The sequence below is a fragment of the Cucumis sativus genome, chromosome 5 (assembly GCF_000004075.3).
Source record: "Cucumis sativus cultivar 9930 chromosome 5, Cucumber_9930_V3, whole genome shotgun sequence".
In the NCBI taxonomy this organism is placed as follows: domain Eukaryota; kingdom Viridiplantae; phylum Streptophyta; class Magnoliopsida; order Cucurbitales; family Cucurbitaceae; genus Cucumis; species Cucumis sativus.
In genome coordinates, this window is record NC_026659.2 from 12202891 (window position 1) to 12223303 (window position 20413).

General features: G+C 34.8%; 2 protein-coding genes across 3 annotated transcripts; both read right to left on the bottom strand.

The window, feature by feature from the left end:
• Positions 1-808: 808 nt before the first annotated feature.
• LOC101208228 (MLP-like protein 328) lies at positions 809-1742 on the bottom strand. The gene is made up of 2 exons (XM_004142235.3): positions 1506-1742; positions 809-1366 (listed from the first exon to the last, which is right to left on the bottom strand). The coding sequence occupies exons 1-2, from the start codon at positions 1696-1698 to the stop codon at positions 1104-1106; spliced, it is 456 nt and encodes a 151-aa protein (XP_004142283.2). The 5' UTR covers positions 1699-1742; the 3' UTR covers positions 809-1103.
• Positions 1743-8785: 7043 nt separating this feature from the next.
• Positions 8786-19260, bottom strand: LOC101219169. Of its 2 annotated transcripts, none has more exons than XM_011656179.2 (7): positions 18659-19260; positions 17391-17632; positions 17176-17298; positions 16919-17035; positions 16612-16791; positions 16036-16177; positions 8786-9561 (listed from the first exon to the last, which is right to left on the bottom strand). In XM_011656179.2, the coding sequence occupies exons 1-7, from the start codon at positions 19038-19040 to the stop codon at positions 9389-9391; spliced, it is 1359 nt and encodes a 452-aa protein (XP_011654481.1). In that variant the 5' UTR covers positions 19041-19260; the 3' UTR covers positions 8786-9388. The 2 variants fall into 2 exon arrangements, with proteins under 2 accessions (XP_011654481.1, XP_011654483.1); XM_011656181.2 differs by lacking the exon at positions 18659-19260 and adding an exon at positions 18594-18613.
• Between the last annotated feature and the right edge of the window lie 1153 nt (positions 19261-20413).

A 20413-nucleotide genomic window follows, 5' to 3' on the forward strand; every position in this document is an offset into this window, starting at 1 on the left:
ATATTTATTTTGATGTCCTCTCTCTTCCTCCTCTCTCCAACCACCATTTTTATCTCTCCACAGCTGTCCGCTCTCTCTTCATTCCCTTTCACAATAACATTCAATACGCACTTCAAATTTCCTCATTTTCCCATCTGAAAAATGTTCGTTAAATAATCCTTCTATTTCTATAAGTAACTCAGATGCCAACTTTAGTTTACGGACATCCATAATATTTTTCTTAACAAAAATGGTTGGTGTAAATTTGGAAAGATATGAATAACTTTTTTGAAAAAGATATAAAATATTAAATAAAATTTTAGAAGATTTGAAAAATGGTAAAACTTTCCATTTGAAACAACTGAAACAAATGCTCCATCATTTTTTTTGGAAAATGGTCAAAAATAGAAATGATTGTATATATTTCAATTGAGGTGATAGTCACCAAAGTAGTCTCGGCCTTGTTTTGATTCATTTATATATTACTTATTTTGAATACTAAAATAGAAAATTAAAAAGTTGTTTGATTATCAATTAAATTTTTAAAACGTATATTTGTTAAAGTAATGGAAAAAGTGACTGTTTAAAAAACAAATAGTAAATGATACTTAACATAATCTTTCATCTGTAATTCCTCATCACAGTGGTTGTAGTGTACAAAATAGCCAGCAAGAGCAATGGTGAAAATTATTTAAAAAATAACCCTAAATTTCAATGAAAAACAAGTAAAAATTAAACTGGGAAGTGATCAAGTCAAACTTGAGCTCTTTAAAAAAACAATGCTGAGAAATTGTATCGAGAGAGAGAGAGAGAAAGTGTTGACAGAGTATTGATCAAATCTAATCATTGGATGTTACTTATTTAATAAAGAAACCATTAATACTTGAGATTCATCAACTTTTACATAAAATATAACCATGATTTTTATTTTATAATAAAGCAATAGAAGTAACAATAATAAGTTATAAAAATTACACCCAAATCATGAAATGAAGCTTGACAGTGGACTCCAAAAGAAAAATACAACTCCAAAACATACAATATATGAAATCACACCCACACTGAAGACAGGAGGGAGAGAAATATGGATATGAAAGCTCCAATCACAACATAAAAGACAGCATCTACTTAAGGTGAGCTTCGATGTCCTTGGTGATGGTATGCATGAGATCAAGGTACTTGTATGGGTAAGGAGAATCTTCCTTGAGTTTTTCAAATTGCAAAGTCAAAACGGCCAAACTGTGCTCCGGACCTTTTGGTACAACTTTATATGTTCCCTGGAAAGATTTGTAGTGATCGAACACATCTCCTTCCAATCCAATCAAAGTTACTGCAAAATTCTCGTCATCGAAATCCACTTGTTCTTTGAATACTTCAGCTTTCCCCTCTTAACAAATTAACATTGATGCCTTAATTAGAAAGAATCCATATACATCATGGAAATATATAAAATGAAAAGAAATAAAAATGGTGACAACAATAAGAATGAGGTCAAGGTCGTAGCCATGAGGATCGTTTATACATACCTAGAGTGTAATTCCAAACTTTGATGGAGCCATGGCCATGGGTGTCCCAATCACCTTCATGAACTTCAACATTTTGGAAGAGGGTTGGGGAAATATTGGGAATATGAGCAACTTTATCTTTGAAGATTTCATAATACTTCTCAGCAGGTGCATTTATTTCTAATTCACTCACAAACTTTCCAACAAGAGACATGGTTTCTAACTAGGGATTCCTTTATTGAAAGTGCCCACACACAACAATCCCTATGCTTTATGTCCCTTTTTATACACATTACTCATGAATTATTTTATTATTATATTTTGTTTTTCTTCCCCCTACAAATATTATTATAGGGTTACTTGCATGAATGCAACCCAAAAAAAAGAAAAAAAATCTAAAATAATTGCTTACATAACACAAGATAAAATAATTTCATATACAACACAAAAAAAATAGTAAAAAACTAAAATACCCACGTTCAACAACCATTTTTTAATTTTTTTTCTTCTCGAATTTCTCAATTTGAAAACTATCACTAATAACATCTATCTCGTTGATAATTGTTATCAGTGATATATGCTATCACTGATAGCTTTCAATTTGATAAATGATTACTTTCACACGCTTCTTCTTCTCGACTAATTTTTCACATTGAAAGCTATCACTAATAGCTACAATTATATAATGAATATCATTGATAGCTACTACCAGTGATAACTTGTCATCATTACGAATAATTTTTCCTGTTTTTCTTAAATTGAAAGTTATGATCAATGATAGCAATTGATAGCAGTTATAGGTTGTTATCAATATTCAAAATTATATACTTGCAAATATTAAAAATTACACTCTTCCAATATTAAAAAATACTCCACCAAAATTAATCATTGTATTTAAAAGTAACTTTATATAAATATAAACTTCCACTGGGAAAAATTAATTAATATTTTTAGAAGATTGGCAAATTCACTTAGTTGATGTTTGGGGAATGTTGGAGAGTGGTAAAAGATTTTGTCAACTTTTTAACAAAATAAGTTCACAACATAAATAATATTTCTCTCATTTATATTTTTATTTTAATGAGAGAGATACAATAAAATTTATTTGAAAGAGACATCAATTATTGAGAAGTAGAAGGTTGAGAGAGATAGATGAGTGTGAAAGAGAGATATTATTAAAATATAGAAAAATTAAATTTGGAGAAAAATAAAAATGTTAATTAAATAAATAAATAAAAATTCAACACTAACATGGTCGTAAATAAAGTCTACTTACAATTAAAAATTGAAAAACTGCTCACCCTTTAATTTTCATGTAAATAGAAAACTATAAGTCAATAATTATTAGAAATACATCCATTAAAAATAATAATGAAGGATATAACAAAAAGTTTTTAAAAAATTGCTAATATAGCACAACTATTGCGGAGAAACTTGTATTGCCGATAGATTTGTATGATCTATCAATAATATACCAATATTTACAACATGGTCTATTGGTGATAAACTTCTATCATCGTTAGAATTTGACAAATTTTGTTATATTTACAATTTTTTTAAAATATTGCTATATACTTAATTTTTTTTGTTGCAATGACTAAATTTGCAACTATTCTTTAATTAAATTGATAAATGAAACAATTTATACATAATTATCTATATTCTATAATTTAAATTTATAATTTAAAGAGACGGCTACCTCGTAGGAATAGGGATTAGGGATGCCCATCTATGAAATTTGTAGTTGGTATTGAGTAACCTCTACGATCTCGTAGGAGTAGATACTTGAGATTCAAACAGAAAAAAACAAGGATTTAAGTTACTATTTATAATTTAGTATTTACTGTTTCCAAAGGTTTATGAATTATTATTTAAGAAAGGTTTATGGAAAGCTATTAAAAAATTCTATTATTCATTGAGCTCGTTTAGCTCATGTCATTCAAAATGTTTTCCCACTTTCTAGGTAGATACTGTGTCCCTAAAGCCTAAATTGTTGTTATTTATGTGCTGAACGATTTTGTTTAAATATTGTAGGTGTCTTGTTGTTTTCAATCTATGTTTAGTTGGTCATTTATGGTATCAGACTTAGGTTTAGGGAGGTTGGTTTTGGGTTACGTTCTAATGTAAATAAAGTTAAGTTATGTTTGTATAAACTTATATAAATTTTGTTTAATGTAAAAGGTTTCACTCAGTTGTGTTAAAAAAATTATGTGTTCTAGCTTCCACTTGTTAATGTTTAAAGGTTAAATTTTAAGGGTCAGTTGGTGTCGTTCTTGAAAGGAGCGATATTTGTTGGTTTCACGCACTCGGATCTAGAGGGGGTGTGACAAGCACGCCTACAGATGAGGTGTTTATGGTAGAATCATTATGTAAAAATTGTGAAATAAAAATTGAGAATGTCTCGATGATAGTAGATTTGATTCTATTTGAACTTAATGTGTTAGATGTGATTTTGAGAATGAATTTCCTCGCCAAATATCACGCAATATTGGATTGTTCCAATAAAGAGGTAGTGTTGAAAGAACAAGAAAAAATTGAAGTTAAGTATGAAAGCGACAAGAAAGTGGAATTAGCAAATATAATTTTAGTGGTTAAAGCAAGGAAGTTGATAAGGAAAGGGCATGTTGCCTACCTTGCTCGCGTAGTGGACACTCGAGTGATAAGAAAGAAACCTGGAAGTGTGCTAATAGTTTGTGAATACTTGAACGTATTTTCCAAAGAAATGAGTGGACTACTCTAAAAAAGAGAAATCAAGTTCACTATTGAAGTTGTACTAGTATAATGCCAATTTCTCAAACCCTTTATTGCATGGAACCAAACGAGTTGAAGGAACTAAACAACCAGTTACAGGAGCTACTAGAAAAGAATTATATCCGACCTAGTACATCACCTTGGGGAGCACTTGTTCTATTTGTAAAAAGAAAGATGGATCAATGAGGTTGTGTATTGACTACTGGCAGTTGAACAAAGTGATGATCAGATATAAGTACCCTTTAACCACAAATAGGCGATCTCTTTGATCAACTAAAGGGAGACTCGGTGTTCTCAAAGATAAACTTGCGTTCAAGTCATCATGAATTGCAAATCAAGGAGTCAGACATACCAAAGATAGCGTTCAGAACAATTTCTAGTGATGCCTTTTGGTTTGACCAATGCCCCAACTGCTTTTATCGATCTGATGAATAGAGTGTTTCATCGCTACTTAGATCAATTTGTCATTGTTTTCATTGATGACATTTTGATTTATTCACCAAACGAGGTAAAGACACGCAGAGCACTTAAGGATTGTGTTACAAACTCTGCAAGAAGAAAAGTTGTTCACAAAGTTCAGTAAGGGTGAATTCTAGTTAAATCAAGTTGTATTTCTTGGACATATTATATCCTCAGAAGGATTGAAAGTACACAAGCAAAAGATTGAAGCGATTGAAGGTTGGAACACCCTAAAATAGTTACAAAAGTACAAAGTTTTCTTGGTTTGACGAGTTACTACAGGAGATTTGTTGAAGGACTCTCCAAGTTAGCTCTTACTTTAACGGAACTAACAAAGAAGGCAACGAGATTTGAATGGAGAACAAAATGTGAGAAGAGTTTCCAAGAGTTAAAATGCAGACTTACTAGTGCACCTATTATGCATTGCCATAATTTGATGTTTACTGTGACGCGTTGTATAAAGGTCTAGGATGCATTTTGATGCAAGAAGGAAAAGTAATAGCTACACGTCGAGACATTTGATTATGCATGAACACAATTACCTAATGCATGATTTGGAATTGGCAGCTATTGTCCATGCATTGAAAATTTGGAGACATTATTTATTTGTGGAGAAATGTATTATTTTCACTTATCACAAGAGTTTGAAATAAATATTTGATCAGAAAGAACTGAATTTGAGACAACGACGGTGGATGGAACTCACTAAGGACTATGAATGTATCATCGCCTACCACCCTGGAAAAGCTAATATGGTGGCAGATGTGTTGAGTCGAAAGAATTCCAATAAAGAAAATAAGGGAAGAGTAGCCTTACTGAAAGAGTTGAAAGGTTGTGAGGCAATCTTGAACACATGATCAGTTGGGAATTTGATAGCTCGATTTCAATTCGAGCCCACACTAGAAGGAAAGATAGTTTAAACACAATTTGTAGACCCTATGTTAATTAAGGAAGTTAGCTAAAGAAGTAAGATGCAAAAGGCGATCAGACTATGTGTTAAGAAGTGATGGCACGCTAACTAAAGAAAGACGACTTCACGTTCCAAACAACAAGGCGTTGAAGGAGAACATTTTAAAAGAAGCCCATAGTTCAGCCTATGTGATGCATCCTGAAAATACTAAGATGTATAAAACCTTGAAGGCTTATCATTGTGAGAAATAGTTGAATTTGTAGCTAAGTGTTCAATATGTCAGCAAGTCAAATCGCAACCCCAAAAGTTTGGTGGATTATTGTGTCCTTCGCCTAGTTTAGAATGGAAGTGGAAGCATATTACCATGGATTTTGTCATGCCCCATCCCACAACGCGTCCTAAATCTCACAATGTGGCACGCAATGCGACTTGAGCAACCCTAACATCCCAAAATGAAATGTCAAAACACTTAACTGAAGTCCTTGAACTTTAGCTTGAATGCCTAGTCCAACCCAAGTAACTTAATACAAACTTGAAACTTAAATATTAGGCAATAAGAATTTTATTCATAATACAACATAAAACAAACAACTTCTTTTTATTACTTAACAACATGTGTTCTAAGTACTTATTATACATACTTACTTAGTACATGAACTATAAAATAAAGCTTAAACGCCTTGCACAACTTCCCAACTTTAAACGCTGGAGCCGTTAGCAACTCACTTTATCCTTCTTACTTGGCCTCAACGCATGATCACCTGAGAAAGAGAAAATTTAAAACCATAAGTCAAATACCTAGTTAGTAATATTTTTGGAAAACCTTTTAGGGCATATAATTCGTAAAATATTTTCATGAAATAGGCTTCAACACCTCATTCAATAAATCATAAATCACACATTAGTTTTTCATATTCCTTTTGCCAAGAACATGAACCTCTCACACACAGCATCTCGTGGAGAATTTTCTTGTTCATTTCTCGTTGCTTAGGCCACTAACTCAATACGCTCCTTTTATGCACTGATCAGGTTCATTTTGTCATGCAATCCGTTTCTACATGGTTGCCTTTATTCATTATGTGCACATAATAGCTAGCTCATTAATAGGAATAAGACTAATAACTGAGTTGTAAACGTAACATACAATCATGAAACTTTAATTTGAAAACATAACATAAGACCTTTTTTAGAAATCAAACTTTCTTATAAACATTAACGTGAAATATAACATTACAAGACATAAAGCACATAAGAAAAACCCTTTCATATCTTTAATCAACTTTGGAAACAATCTTTAAGATCACCTATAAAAATGACTATCTTTAGAAATATATTTTAGGGACAATAAATATTAATTGTAAGAGAATAAAGGAAAGAATATATGACTGCAGAAACAAAATCTACGAAATCTGCAAAATAATCTTTCATATACAAAAAGAATATTTTGTTGAAAATGTTGCTTGACGATCCCAAAGTTGTTACCAATATCTTTCACATGTTGTCCAACATGATGCTCAATTTTGCCTTTAATAAACTTAGCCATCCAAAGTATTAACAGTTTTTTTGAACTGATTGTAACTATTAGTTTTGTCTATTAAGCTAGTATACCATGCATGTAAAATTCAATGTCCTACGAAATCACCATTTTTAGACGACTGGCTGTATTGATTGATAAGTGTACTCTTATGTTCATTTTTATGACTGATGTGTGCTCCTACAGGACCACAAGACTGATATGACTCAAGGTATATGCCTACTAAGAAGTTAACAATTTACCTACTGGGCTCAGTAGTGGATTTCATACTGAGTATTTTTATATACTCACTCTTTCCATGTTTAATTTTAACTTTTCAAGAAAAGACAAAGGTAAAGAAAAATTGACAAGCAACAAGAAAGACTTGTGACTGTGCCATTCAAGACTATTATGACAATGCTAACTTTATGTCAATGATGTTTTAGATGTTTTAGAATGTCACGATCATTAGATAGTCTTTAATTTAAACTTATGAATATCTTATTTTCAGGTTGTATTTAGGGTTCAAACAAAATTGTATTTTTAGAAGTTTCCCATAGTAGTTTTATTTATATTATTTTGCTAAACATTTGGTTTCTACTGAGATTAGTTTATTTTATTAACTATTTTATTTTTATTTAATAAAGTAAGTTAGACTTTCAATTGTTTCAAATTTGAAAATGTTGTTTATGATAAAATAATGATCTAGATTGTAATATTTCAGTGTGTTTGTAGATATTTTCATATATTTTTCATTTTCAATAAATTCCCTTTGTTATTTAATTTACGGAAATGATAAAAAATGGAAACATTCAACGTAATATTTACAATTCATAGAAAAATCAATGTAATAAATCTGTCTTTTAGTGATTTTTTTCTCCGAATGTAAATAGCTTTTGTTTTTTCTTTTTTTTTTTTAAAAAATCCCTTTAATTTATTTATCTTTCTTTGAATGATCTGATGTTTTTCGGGAAGAGCCCCCAATTGTTCTTGCTGTAGCAGCAAATAGAGAAAGGAAGGGGTTGTAAAGTGGTTCCTCCATTTACCAAGAGAGATTTCTTCTATGGCGATTCTTAAACGACACCAGTTCTCGTTCAATCTTAGGGGACCCCAGGTGCTAATGAATCATAATCTTCCAAGTGTTAAAAATCATTGAAATACTGCAATTGCAAAAAAGTTCTGTGTGATTTATGTCCCACCAAGAAGCTATACGTTGAACAAAAGAATCAAAAGAACTATAAAAAAATCATCCAAATGCACGAAAAATAGACCTTGAAGCACATCTCCAGAGAACATTCTCTCTAGCACCAAAAAGCTCTACTTTCTATCCCATGAAGCATCCATTCGTCAACTCTGTTCAGGAGGCATCAGTTCAGACCGAAAATACAAAATAAAACAGTCCACCCCTTGTTGGCAAAATCGTAGTGCAGAAAAATATGATGAACTCCTCGCTTTACAAGCATAAACAGCGAATAGATGGGCCAAGAGATGAACTTTTTTAAGCTTCCTTTGTTTTCATGGGTGTTTAGTAGGCTTCCATAAGCAAGGGACAAGAGAAAGCACCTTGGGATTTTGAGTTTCCAAGCGAGACTGACCAGAAAATAGCTTAAAACAGGTCTTAAATTGCATAATAAAGTGCTAAATTGGAAAGTCTTAGCATAATAACAATTATTTTGAGTAAAGGGCTCCACTTCATTTGAATAGATATATTTTAAATATACATAATGGCTGAAGCATACCCACCAGCAGTTAATATTACACGATGCAAGCCATCAAGAACTTGGAGAACGCTACTGTAAAGCTTGTTAGTTAACTTCGGTTCTATGATATATACATGTACATATTCATCGGTATAGCTCTAATTATTGGTTAGACCTATTTCGACTGGTGTAAATATAATACAGAAATAGAAGTTTGATCCTTGAATCTTTCAGACTCTGTCTAATAGATCCCCAGGCCCCAACTTTAAAAAATACTATAATAGATCTCTAAGTTCTAGCGTTTCAATTTTGTGTCCACTAAATTTTTAAGCTTCTAATTTTGTGTTTAATGAGTCACTGAACGTTAAAAGGTGTCTAATAGATCAAAAGATCTATTCAACACAGCATTGAAAGTTCATAGACCTATTAAACACATTTTAAAGTTTAGAGCTCAAAATGACACAACTTTGAAAGTTTAAGAACTTCTTAGGTATGTTTAAAGTTGGGAGGCATCCTAGAAACAACTCATATTCAGACCCTAAACTTATAAATTTACCGTAAATAATATGCCTTACTTCAAATGATCTGCAATGTTCTTGACTCTTGTTATAACGATTGGGGATGTCGTCAAACTGTGTTCATCAGACGAGCTCAATAGGCCATGGAATTCCTTGTTTTTGCTTGTCTCATCTTTGCAAGATTTTGTTGAAGATGATGCAAGTATCTGCACTGTTAGGCTTCCACCTACATATAAAAATAATCGGGACACTGTAAAATGTCTTGAAAAGAAGATGGGAGTATGAGTACCATATATCATAGAAAAAGATGCAAAAGAAGAAAAGAAATATGATTTTATTGGTACAATCAACTATTCTTTTGTTCATAATCTGATACACCTTTTACCATCAGCATTGGGGATAAGAGTATTTTAGTTGGATATTGTTAGAATTAGTGTGCTTTGGCCAAGGAAAGTTTTAACCTAATTTCCTTTCCGTTTTTATCATATGCTTGTTTATTTGTTTTTTCCTTCGTATCTTTTTTTCATTTGAGCTAATAATAAGAAAGTTAGATTGTGGTTTTTCTCCTACTCGGGTTTCCACGTAATTTGGTGTCTATTTATTTTTACTGCTGTCAATATGGTATCAGAGCGGGTAAAGATGAAACCCTAGACACGAATATTGATGGAACTCAAACAGAAAGCAACCACAAGACAGCTGTTGGGATCAGTGTCGTCGTCACTGTGGAAAAGCTACTCGCCAGCCTCAGATGCCACCAGTGAGCACTCCGGGCCCATCCTTGGAGCCAGTCGCCCGCCTAATGGAGAAAACCAGCTGCATGCACCTGGTCTGTCCGCCTACGCGCCACCATATGTCGTCTCCACAATTCATCCGGCCTACTCCCAATTGTTGTCCTCTATCCAACTAAACACCCTTTTGGTCAGCCACACATCCATGTGCTGTCGCTGCCGGCTTTTCACATGCTGCTGCATTCTAATTCTTTATAGCAGTCGCACATTTGTGGTACCAGGATCAATCAACTCCATAATAAATCAGGGTTTGAAGTTGGTGAATCTTCAGCAAATCCAAACCAACTGACTTGCCGATGTATTCCAAGAACTCGGTAACGTTCCCTTCTTTGTCCTCAAATTATATAACTAGTTCTCTGGCACCATTTACAAGTGTCTTTCTAAGAGAAACTAAATGGCCAGAACTATTTTTCCTAGTCACAATGGGTCAAAAATGTTTATTGCGGGGCGTCACCAATTTGATTTTTTGACAAGAAAGACTCTTCGTCCCCCACTCGCTGATCCCCAAGAATGATTCTGAAGAGGGGAGGACTCTCTTATTAAGTCCATCTTGATTAATAATATGGAACAACAAATTGGAAAGCCTCTACTTTATGCAGCAACTACGAAGGATTTATGGGATACTACTCAGAAACTCTATTCGAAGCGTCAGAATGCCTCTTGCCTGTATACACAGAAGAAACGAGTCCATGAGTGCAAGCAAGGAACTCTAGATGTAACCTCCTACTTCAATAAACTTTCCTTACTCCGGCAAGAGATGAACTGGTGCAAAGCGATAGTCTGGGATACTCCAAATGACGAGATACAATATGCTAGACTTGAAGAAGTTGATCGAACTTATGACTTCCTTGCAGGTCTCAACCCCAAGTTTGACATAGTGTTCTGATTACTTCTGCTACTGACTCTGCTGCCTTTAGTTCTAAATCCTCTACCCATGATAGTGAGAAGAACAACGGGAAATCGATCCCTATTTGTGAGCATTGCAAGATATAGTGACATACTAAGAATTAGTATTGAAAACTTCACGGTCGTCCTTCAGGAGGTAAGAAACGCCCCTCAAATGATAAACAAAATTCAAGACGTGCTTATATGAGTGAGTATGTTGGAACCTCTCAATCATCTGGCTCTACTGTAAACTAAAATGGTCCCAATCCACCCTCCATTCTAGGAGCCATTGCTCAGTTAGGTATGCCTCAATTCCTTAATCCTATCAGCATCGATGCGAAGAATCCCCAGAACTAAACTTGAGTGCTACAGATCACTTCATAGGTTCCTTTGAGAATTTTGTGACTTATATTCCGTGTGCTTATAAAGAAAAGCTAGGAAGCATAGATATCGACACACGACACGGGGAGACAACAACATTGACACGGTGACAAACCATTTTTCAAAAAAGTAGGACACGACACGTTGGGGACACATCAATTTTTAAGTAAAAAAAATTAAATATATGTCATACATTTAAACATATTACATAACAAAGATTCCAATTAAAAGCATCAACATAACAAGTTTAGAGCCATAAAACATAACAAGGGCAGAGAGGGTTGGTGGCCTGGTGGGGAGAATCGAAGAACAGTGAAGAAACCTAATAATTAAAAAAAAAAAATAAACCTAATAATTATTGCAATTAGACTGATTAATGGATCGTTTCTATGGGTTTTTTCTCTTCAGCCATGTTAGAGCTGTGTCCGAAATTAAAAAAAATAAAAAATCAACAGGCCAACGAGCGTGTCGAAGACGTGTCGATGTCAAAAACGTGTTCAACATTGATACTTCACCATCTTAGGAGTGTCGGTGTTTCTTAGATGAAAAGAGCAAAATAGACGATGGTTCCCTAGCTCCAATTGCTGAGAAGGGACAAATTTTTTCCTTTGAAGGGGTATCCCTCCAAAATGTGTTGCATGTGCCTAAGATTTCCTATAATTTGCTATCTATAAGCAAGATCACCCATGAGTTGAATTGCAAAGCTACTTTCTTACTTGATTCTATTTCTTTTCAAAACTTGAGCTCGAAGAGGATGATTGACACTACCCGACATAGCAGACAGTATCTCCATGATAATAATATCTCCGCTAGTAGTAACTTTAGGAGTAGTTTATAATCTTCATATTTTACTATTTCTAAACAAGATTGTAAGTTGTGACATTTCCAGTTGGGCCACTCAAACTTTCAATATATGAAGTATTTATTATCTCTTCTCTAAAGCTGATGTCTCCTCTTTATCTTGTGATACGTATTCGAGTCAAACAACATCGGGTCACTACCTCTTCTGGAAAATGGTGGTTTGTAACCTTTATTGTTGATCATACTTTCTTACCTGGGTCTTCTTTATCACTGATAAATCCAAGGTCTCCTCTGTATTTTAGAACTTCTACCACACCGTAGAAATGCAGTTCAATGCAAAAATTACAATTTTTCGGAGTGATACTGGTCATAAGTTTTAAAGCATACCCTTAGTGAGTTTCTGTTCTCCAAAGGGATTGTTCACCAAAGCTTATGTGCTTACCCCCCTCAACAAAATGAGGTTCCCCAGAGGAAAAACCGTCACCTTTTGGAAGTAGCTCGTTCCCTCATGTTGTCTACTTCCCTTCCTTCTTATCCGTGGGGAGATGTTCTTACTGCAGCTTATCTCATCAATAGGATGCTTTCTCGTGTCCTCCACCTCTAGACTCCCCTAGATTGTCTCAAGGAGTTGTATCCCTCTACCCACCTCACTTTTGAGGTTCCCCTTTATGTATTTGGGTGTACAGCCTATGTTCATAAATTTGGCCCTAACAACCCATCGAGCTCAGGCGTGTGTGTTTGTTGGGATCCCCTTCATCAACGAGACTATAAATGTTTCCATCCTCCTTCCGGTAAATATTTTTATCACTATGGATGACACCTTTTGTGAGGATCGGCCTTTCCTTCCCATTAGCCATCTTTAGGGGGTGAATGTGAGTTATGGAAGAGATGAAAGCTCTTGAAAAGAAGAAGACTTGGGAGATCTGTACTCTCCCTAAGGGACATAAAACCGTGGGATGCAAATGTGTGTTCACCCTCAAATAGAAGGCACATGGAACTCTTGCAGGTTAATTGCAAATGGGTTTACTCAGACATTTGGAGTCGATTACTCTTAAATTTTTTCACTAGTTGCAAAACTAAATACCGTTAGAGTTCTGCTAACTTTTGCTATGAATAAAGACAGACCCTTATATCAGTTAGATGTTAAGAATATGTTACTGAATGGAGACTTAAAGAAGTCTATATGAGCCCTCCTCCAAGGTATGAAGTAGAGTTTGATCATCAGGCCTACAAACAACAATCCTTATATGCACGAAAATGGTCACCGAAGCACGGTTTGATAGGTTTACTATCTTTGTCAAGTCCTAAGGGTACAGTCAAGGGCACTTTGATCACACTTTGTTTACGAAAGTCTCCAAGGCTGGGAAGATTGCAATGTTGATTGTTTATGTTGATGACATTGTTTTATCTGGAATTGACATTGTTGAGATCATTCAACTGAAAAAGAAGATGGGTGATGAGTTTGAAATTAAAGACTTGGGAACCTGAAGTATTTCTTTGGGATGGAGGTAGCTAATCAAAAGAAGGTATCTTCGTATCTCAAAGGAAGTATACCCTTGATTTGCTGACTGAAACAAGTATACTGGGGTGTTGTCCTGCTGATACTTCTATTGGATTCAATTGTAAACTGGGAAATTCCAATGATAGAGTTCCAGTTGATAAAGAAAAATATCAACACATTGTGGGAAAGTTGATTTACTTGTTACATACTAGTCCAGATATCTCCTATGATGTGAGTGCCACTAGTCAGTTCATGCAGACTCCCTATACGAAACATATGGAGGCAGTTAACAGAATTACAAGGTACTTAAAAACAACACCTAGTAAAGGGTTGATATTTAGGAAGACCGACAAAAGAGTTATTGAGGCCTATATTGACTCTGACTGGGTAAGGTTTGTTGTTGACAGAAAATCCACCTTTGGCTATTGTACTTTTGTATGAGTCAATCTCGTAAACTTGAAGAAGTAAGAAGCAAGGAGTTGTGACCAGAAGCATTGCTGAAGTTGAGTACATGGTTAGGAGTTTGGGAATACCTGAGAAGATTTAGATTCATAGGGTTTTATCTGAAGGGTATGAGGTGCTGATGAAATTATTCTGTGATAATGAGCAGCTATTCGCATTACCAACAATCCAGTTCAACATGATAGAACTAAACATGTGAAGATTGATCGACACTTTATTAAAGAACGACTAAACAACGGTAGCATATGCATTCCAGTGGGCTACCCAAGGAAAGATTTAACCTAATTTTCTTTCCTTTTTTATACATGATTGTTGTCTTGTCTATTTACTTTCACCTTTGTATCTTTTATTCGTATGAGATAATAATAAAAAAAGTCAAATCGTGGTTTTTCTCCCGGTACTGGGGTTTCTACGTAACTCAGTGTCTTTTTTCTTTACCACTGTCAATAGATAGTTTAAATGAGATCATGCTCTACAAGTTGCTGATCCAAGGTAAGGTGTTGTTTTGTAGAATTCCTATCGTTGTAGGACTACAATAGGGGTGTGGTAGGTGACTGTAAACCATGAAGAATAGGTGGCATTCAAAATGTGGAAAGTCATGTTCCATAACTTCCAGTAACTCCACTTGAGGATTGAACAATGCACTAAAACAAGGTTAGGTGCCATGCAGTTTAAACAATGATCGACAAACGACTCACAAAGATCTTCTCATCCAATAACGCAAGCAAATCACCTAGCTGAAAAACACAATCGCTATAACCTTGGTAGAAAATTGGTGGCAAATTGAAATGAGTGTCCATATTACTTCAGCAATCTACTACCACAAATATAACATTGTTGTCTGAGGATTTTGGTTGGTCCTCTAGGAAATCCATAGTGACATCCTCCTAAAGCCAATCCAGTGCTGGTAGGGCCGTAACAATCCCACTAGAGAGACAATCTTAATTTTGTTTTGTTGACAAATGGAACATTTCTCGATGTGAGTGTTTACATTGACCTTCATACTGCTACAAAATAGCTCACCTATTATTTTTTTTGTAGGTTCTAAGAAACCCAAATTCCCTCCCAAAACAAAATCATCGAATTTATGCAATATAGTAGAAATCAAGGAGGAAGTTTGCGGTATCACCAATCGTTCTTTGTAGAATAATTTCCATCAACACAACTTATCGTGTTGTATGTCATTACTTGGAACAATATGGGAGTCAGTTTTTATGATTTTGACCTAAACTTACATAGATGGTGGTTTGAACCATGACGGAAGCTAGGTCCGCCACCAACAATAGTCACAACTCATCCATCGTTTTATTTTCCAACCTCAGTCGATATTGAATCTCAAAATCATATCCCAGCAGCCTCACTTTAATAACCCATTTTTATAGTTCAGTTGTACCTCACTTGTCAAGGAAAAAATTTAGTGCATAGTCCATTCAAACCAGTGTGCTGACAACACAATAGCCATGAGTTCCCTTTCATATGCAGGCTTGGTGCAAGTTCGTTCAAACAGTGTCTAACTAAAAGGCTATAAGACTTTGTTGCTGAGATAAAGGTTCGCTGAGGCCTAGGCCTCTTCTTGAACATTTGTTTGAGCCCGCTTTTGGCCTCTGGGTTCTCTGCATCCTCTTTAAATTCTATCGTATTTCTAACAGAAATTTTAGTTCTCTTCAGTTATATATGTGTGTAATTCTCCTCTGAATTTTGTTTGAAAACAATTCTTCCCTCCATTCTACTATCAAGTCACAACTAATTCATCCATTGGACACTCGTAACTTTTACATTTCAAATAAAAATTTTAATGACATCACTATGGAATAATGTTTGTAATACAAATAAAATAGCATAGCACATATCACAGCTTTTTTAATTTTGGAAGAAAGTTTACCTAGCACTAGGGCAGCACCAATCCAGCCGGTCAATCCCCACCTTTCACCAAGAAGGATCCAGGCAAAACTACCACCCCAAACTGGCTCCAAGCTGTAAATAATGGCAGTTTCGGTGGCAGATACATCGCACATGGCAGCCATCTGGAAAATCGTATATGGCTTTGCTAAGAAGTCATGGACTAAGATTCACTACTTTTCATTGTTGCGTGGAAAAGGCAACTCTCATTTTAATCAAATTTTCAGATACATTTACTTCACAAAGTATTTTATGTAGATGTAGACTACAATTGAAATAATTTAGATCAATTCCTTGGGATTCAAAATCCTAATGTTTCCCTTGAAGTAGTTGGTAATTCAACAAGACTTCGAAAGACAAATTGAAACATTCATTTTACAATTAGCAAAGAACTTTTAGGACTCAGTAAAGGCTGATGAGGCAATTAAGTTACAGAATGAATAAAATAATAAAAGAAGGAACACCCCAAACAGAAAGATCAGTCAAATTGAATAGTAACTCAAAGGAAAAGCAAAACTCAAATTAAAATTTTATATAGAGATAAAATGAGAAGACATACCTCTAGCCACAGGCAAAAACCAGTGGACAATAAGCCTGTGTACAGAGCAGGTACCCAAGGAAACATGAACACCCAATCTAAATATGTTTTCCAATTCCATGACTCACTAATTGTTTCCGTTCCATTAATCCATCTCCAAATAAAATACCACAGGATTGACAGAATAGAAACAACACAAACCTGAAAGAGTAATTAAAATCACTCAAACCGTGCAGCAAAAGTAACACCACCTTTTTTTTCTTTTAATTTATTTATAGGAGTAACACCACTGCCTCCCAGCATCTACTATTTATGAGAAAATATTAACCTCGTATGCAAGGAGTGGCAAGAATTTATCCTTATCTATACGTCTTGAAATATGCTCTGTTCTTAGCATATGAACACCGAAAAATATTGCACTCATGAAGTTCAAAAGATCTCCCACCTGAATAAATCATAGGAATTAGTTGAATGTGTTGTCTATACATATATCAAAATCTCAAAATCTCAAAATCAGAGCATTAGAAAATCTCAAATTATTGATAATATTTTGCAAAATTATTACAAGTTTGAAATTAAACATACACAAGGAGGGGATCCACTGGATTCAAGCATAGCGACTCCAACAACTGACATGAGAGCTCCGAACCAGGTACGAGCAGGAACAATGGCCCCTAAAAGTCCATCAAGTAAAGGAACTACGAGTACCTGATTATTTGATACACAAGTACCTTAATCAACATTATAATGGCAAGAAAGGTTACTACATCATATACCATACGTATAATTCCAAATATTACCGTCAGCATTGATATGAAGGATGCTCGCCCAGCATCAGATGTTATAAGTCCAAATGCCTGCATCAAGTACCCTAAACTAACCCAGAAACCTAACTCGATTCCAGCATCGCGGATCTCAACATCATCCCATTTATCCAATACAAGTGGAACAAATGGAATAGCAGTCATGGCAAACCGTACAACATTGAAGGTTGCAGGATCCACTAATTCTTCAACCTCTTTCACAACTGGAATACTGCTAGCTACAACAACCAAAATTTGGAAATATTGAATGGTATTTTAGTTGAAGATCTCAAGAATTCCTTACTATATTAAAGGAAGAAAACTTCAAGACTTTTGTAATTGTAGCTAATGTTTTTTTTTTTTAAATGAAATTGTATAACCTTTTTAATAGTAGGAAAATTTTGTATTTTGTGGAAAACTTCCTGACCAACCTTAGATGATAGAGAAGGAGAAAAAAAAAACTTAATCCTTTTCTTTTCTTCTTCTTCTTCTTCATCTTTCAATAAGAAAATAGGTTCCATAAAGAGAAGTGAAACTATAATAAAATTTGCCTAACATATATTTCACAAGTTCTCTACTATAACAATCATTCTAGAAATACCATGGGGTATTTGACCACCAACTTCATAAGTTGATGTAAAACAACTCATCTTCAATAGTAACATTGTGCTCAAGTTTGCACATTTGTCAAAGAATTTCATCTTCCCTTATTTTTCTATTTTGAACATTGATCAAGAACGCCACCTTCCAATTCTACACCCCAAACACAGATTTATGAACTCCAACATATTAGCTCTAGACTTAATAACTCAATTTAATACCCAAACACCTTTAATAGTGTACATACATTGTGATTCACAGAAAGATACTATGTTGAGAACACTAGAACCAGGTATTATAGGCGGTGGGAGGGTACCATGGTTGCTACAAATTGCATTATGACTCAACAGCATACAAATTTAAGTGATCAATCCAAATTAACAGGACTGCCACAAATACATGGACCTCAACTTTCAGATTTTACATTAGGCTGGAATATCCTAAATTAAACACTTATTCTTTTTGGGTAGATTCAAACCGAACAGAAGAATCAATACAAAGTCTCATCTGCCTACTGCTGAATAAAAGCATTCAAGCACAGAAGTGTACGAATTCCGGTTCAGCATAGTTATATCTGACATACTTGGTGGACATTCTTACCATTAATTCAGATTATCAACAACTGATCTAATAAATACGTGGGTGTTCATCAAAGAGAAGCGCACCATAAACAATTGTGACGACGTTGAGCAAAATGATACTCCTAACTTTCTTCGAGGCAAAAAAGATCCTTCGCCAAAGAGAACGCTTATCAAATAAAGACACCAAAGAGAGAATCACACTGTTACGCGGTCGAATCGGATTAGAAGAGACCCGAACAAGCTCATGCCCTTGGCAATCTCCAAGAACGACCGATTTCGAATTCTTGGGCCGCGGGGAATTGGAGTTTTGAGCATAAACAGCGCAACGACGAGTTGCGGAATCAATCACAGGAGATCGTTTGCAGTAATAGAAAATGAAATTGGATGTGGAGGATGGAAAAATGGGAAATTTGAGGTTGATTGAAGCAGTGTGAAGAGATGAACTCCATTGAAATGGGGCTCCCATGGCTCACTCCGATCGGACCAGCATATTCTTACGGTTCGTGTGTACCAAATTTTTTGGAGTTCACTTGGTATAGAAATATCGGCCATGTTCTTATTTCTGAACTTCAATTGTCTCTTCTTCTCGAAAAGCCAATTGCTTAACGGCACGTTCACAAAGTTGCTTTCACAATGCTACAAATAAATTTTGGATGTTCATGAAATGTTTTCTCTTCTTTTCTTTCTTGAAGAAGAAAATGTAGCATTGGATATCCATCACACGAAAGCCCGTTTGAATTCTAATCCATTCTCATTAATCCGTGTTGGTTATGACCATCTCCTGACCCCATTGTCACTCACGTCTTAATGAGTCAAGCTCGGACCTGATTTCATGAAATCAGCCCTATGTTTGAATTCTATTTCGTGACTTTGAACTTCAAGCCGTATTAATTCAAATAACGATGTACCAAGGCATATTTCAATCGTGATAGGGACACCAAAGCGATCCTAGGTGAACTTGATAAAACTACCTCGATTTTTAGCAAAGTCACAATTTTACATACCTCTATCCTTATTGGTTGAGTTAAAAGTTGTGCCCTCGTTGACCGATTGTGTACTAGTTAGACATATCTAGTGCACTTTTAAGTTCGGTGTTGTTCACCAATTGATTGAATCTTATCCGTACGTGGCCTACCAACACATATTACTATCTTTGGTGGTAGGATCACACAGTCCATGTACCCTGCACGCTTCTTCCATTCAAACAAATGTTTGATTAGATATATTGGTTCTGCATATGATAGGTTGAGGGATTTCACGTTGTACACTGAGGATAAGAATGTAGATGAGAATAACAAATTTAGCAACACATACAAGAAAAGATATAGCTTGTGAATGAAAGAAACAATCTGTTTGGATGAGGAGGATATAAATAATTCTTAGGAAGCACATGTCTTAGATACAAAAAACAATACACACCATTACTAGGTTCGTACAAGCAGATGGGAATCAAGGTTCGACTATACAACATATAAACTTGCTAACAAAGAACTGAAAACCTTAGTACGGCATCGAGACATCTACCATGTACAAGTGCATTGTAAAGCTCACGATCACATACAGTCTGGAACAATGATAGATGCAAATAGAATATTTTTGTCAAAGAGTGCATTGAAAGATGAACTATCGATGGACACCATCAAAGAAAATTTTAAATATCATGTGTTAAAGTCATCTATATGAAATTGTTGGTTGTTGTATGCAAAGGAGATGACTATACTGGGAGACCACATGTAACTACAATTTGTGAAAGCCTAATATTTAAAATTGTCAAGTACTATAACATTTATACATATTCCTAAAGGGATAAGAGCCCTACACAGTGGAAGATTTAACATA

Bases quoted from the DNA above. Each gene is read 5' to 3' on its own strand.
- LOC101219169 (XM_011656179.2), bottom strand. From the start codon at position 19,040: ATGGGAGCCCCATTTCAATGGAGTTCATCTCTTCACACTGCTTCAATC. The intron at 16,792-16,918 runs GTTAATATTTTC...TTACTCTTTCAG, and splicing joins TGCCACTCCTTGCATACGAG to GTTTGTGTTGTTTCTATTCT. The intron at 16,178-16,611 runs GTATGTCTTCTC...ACGATTTTCCAG, and splicing joins GTTTTTGCCTGTGGCTAGAG to ATGGCTGCCATGTGCGATGT.
- LOC101208228 (XM_004142235.3), bottom strand. From the start codon at position 1,698: ATGTCTCTTGTTGGAAAGTTTGTGAGTGAATTAGAAATAAATGCACCT. The intron at 1,367-1,505 runs GTATGTATAAAC...TAATTTGTTAAG, and splicing joins AGTTTGGAATTACACTCTAG to AGGGGAAAGCTGAAGTATTC.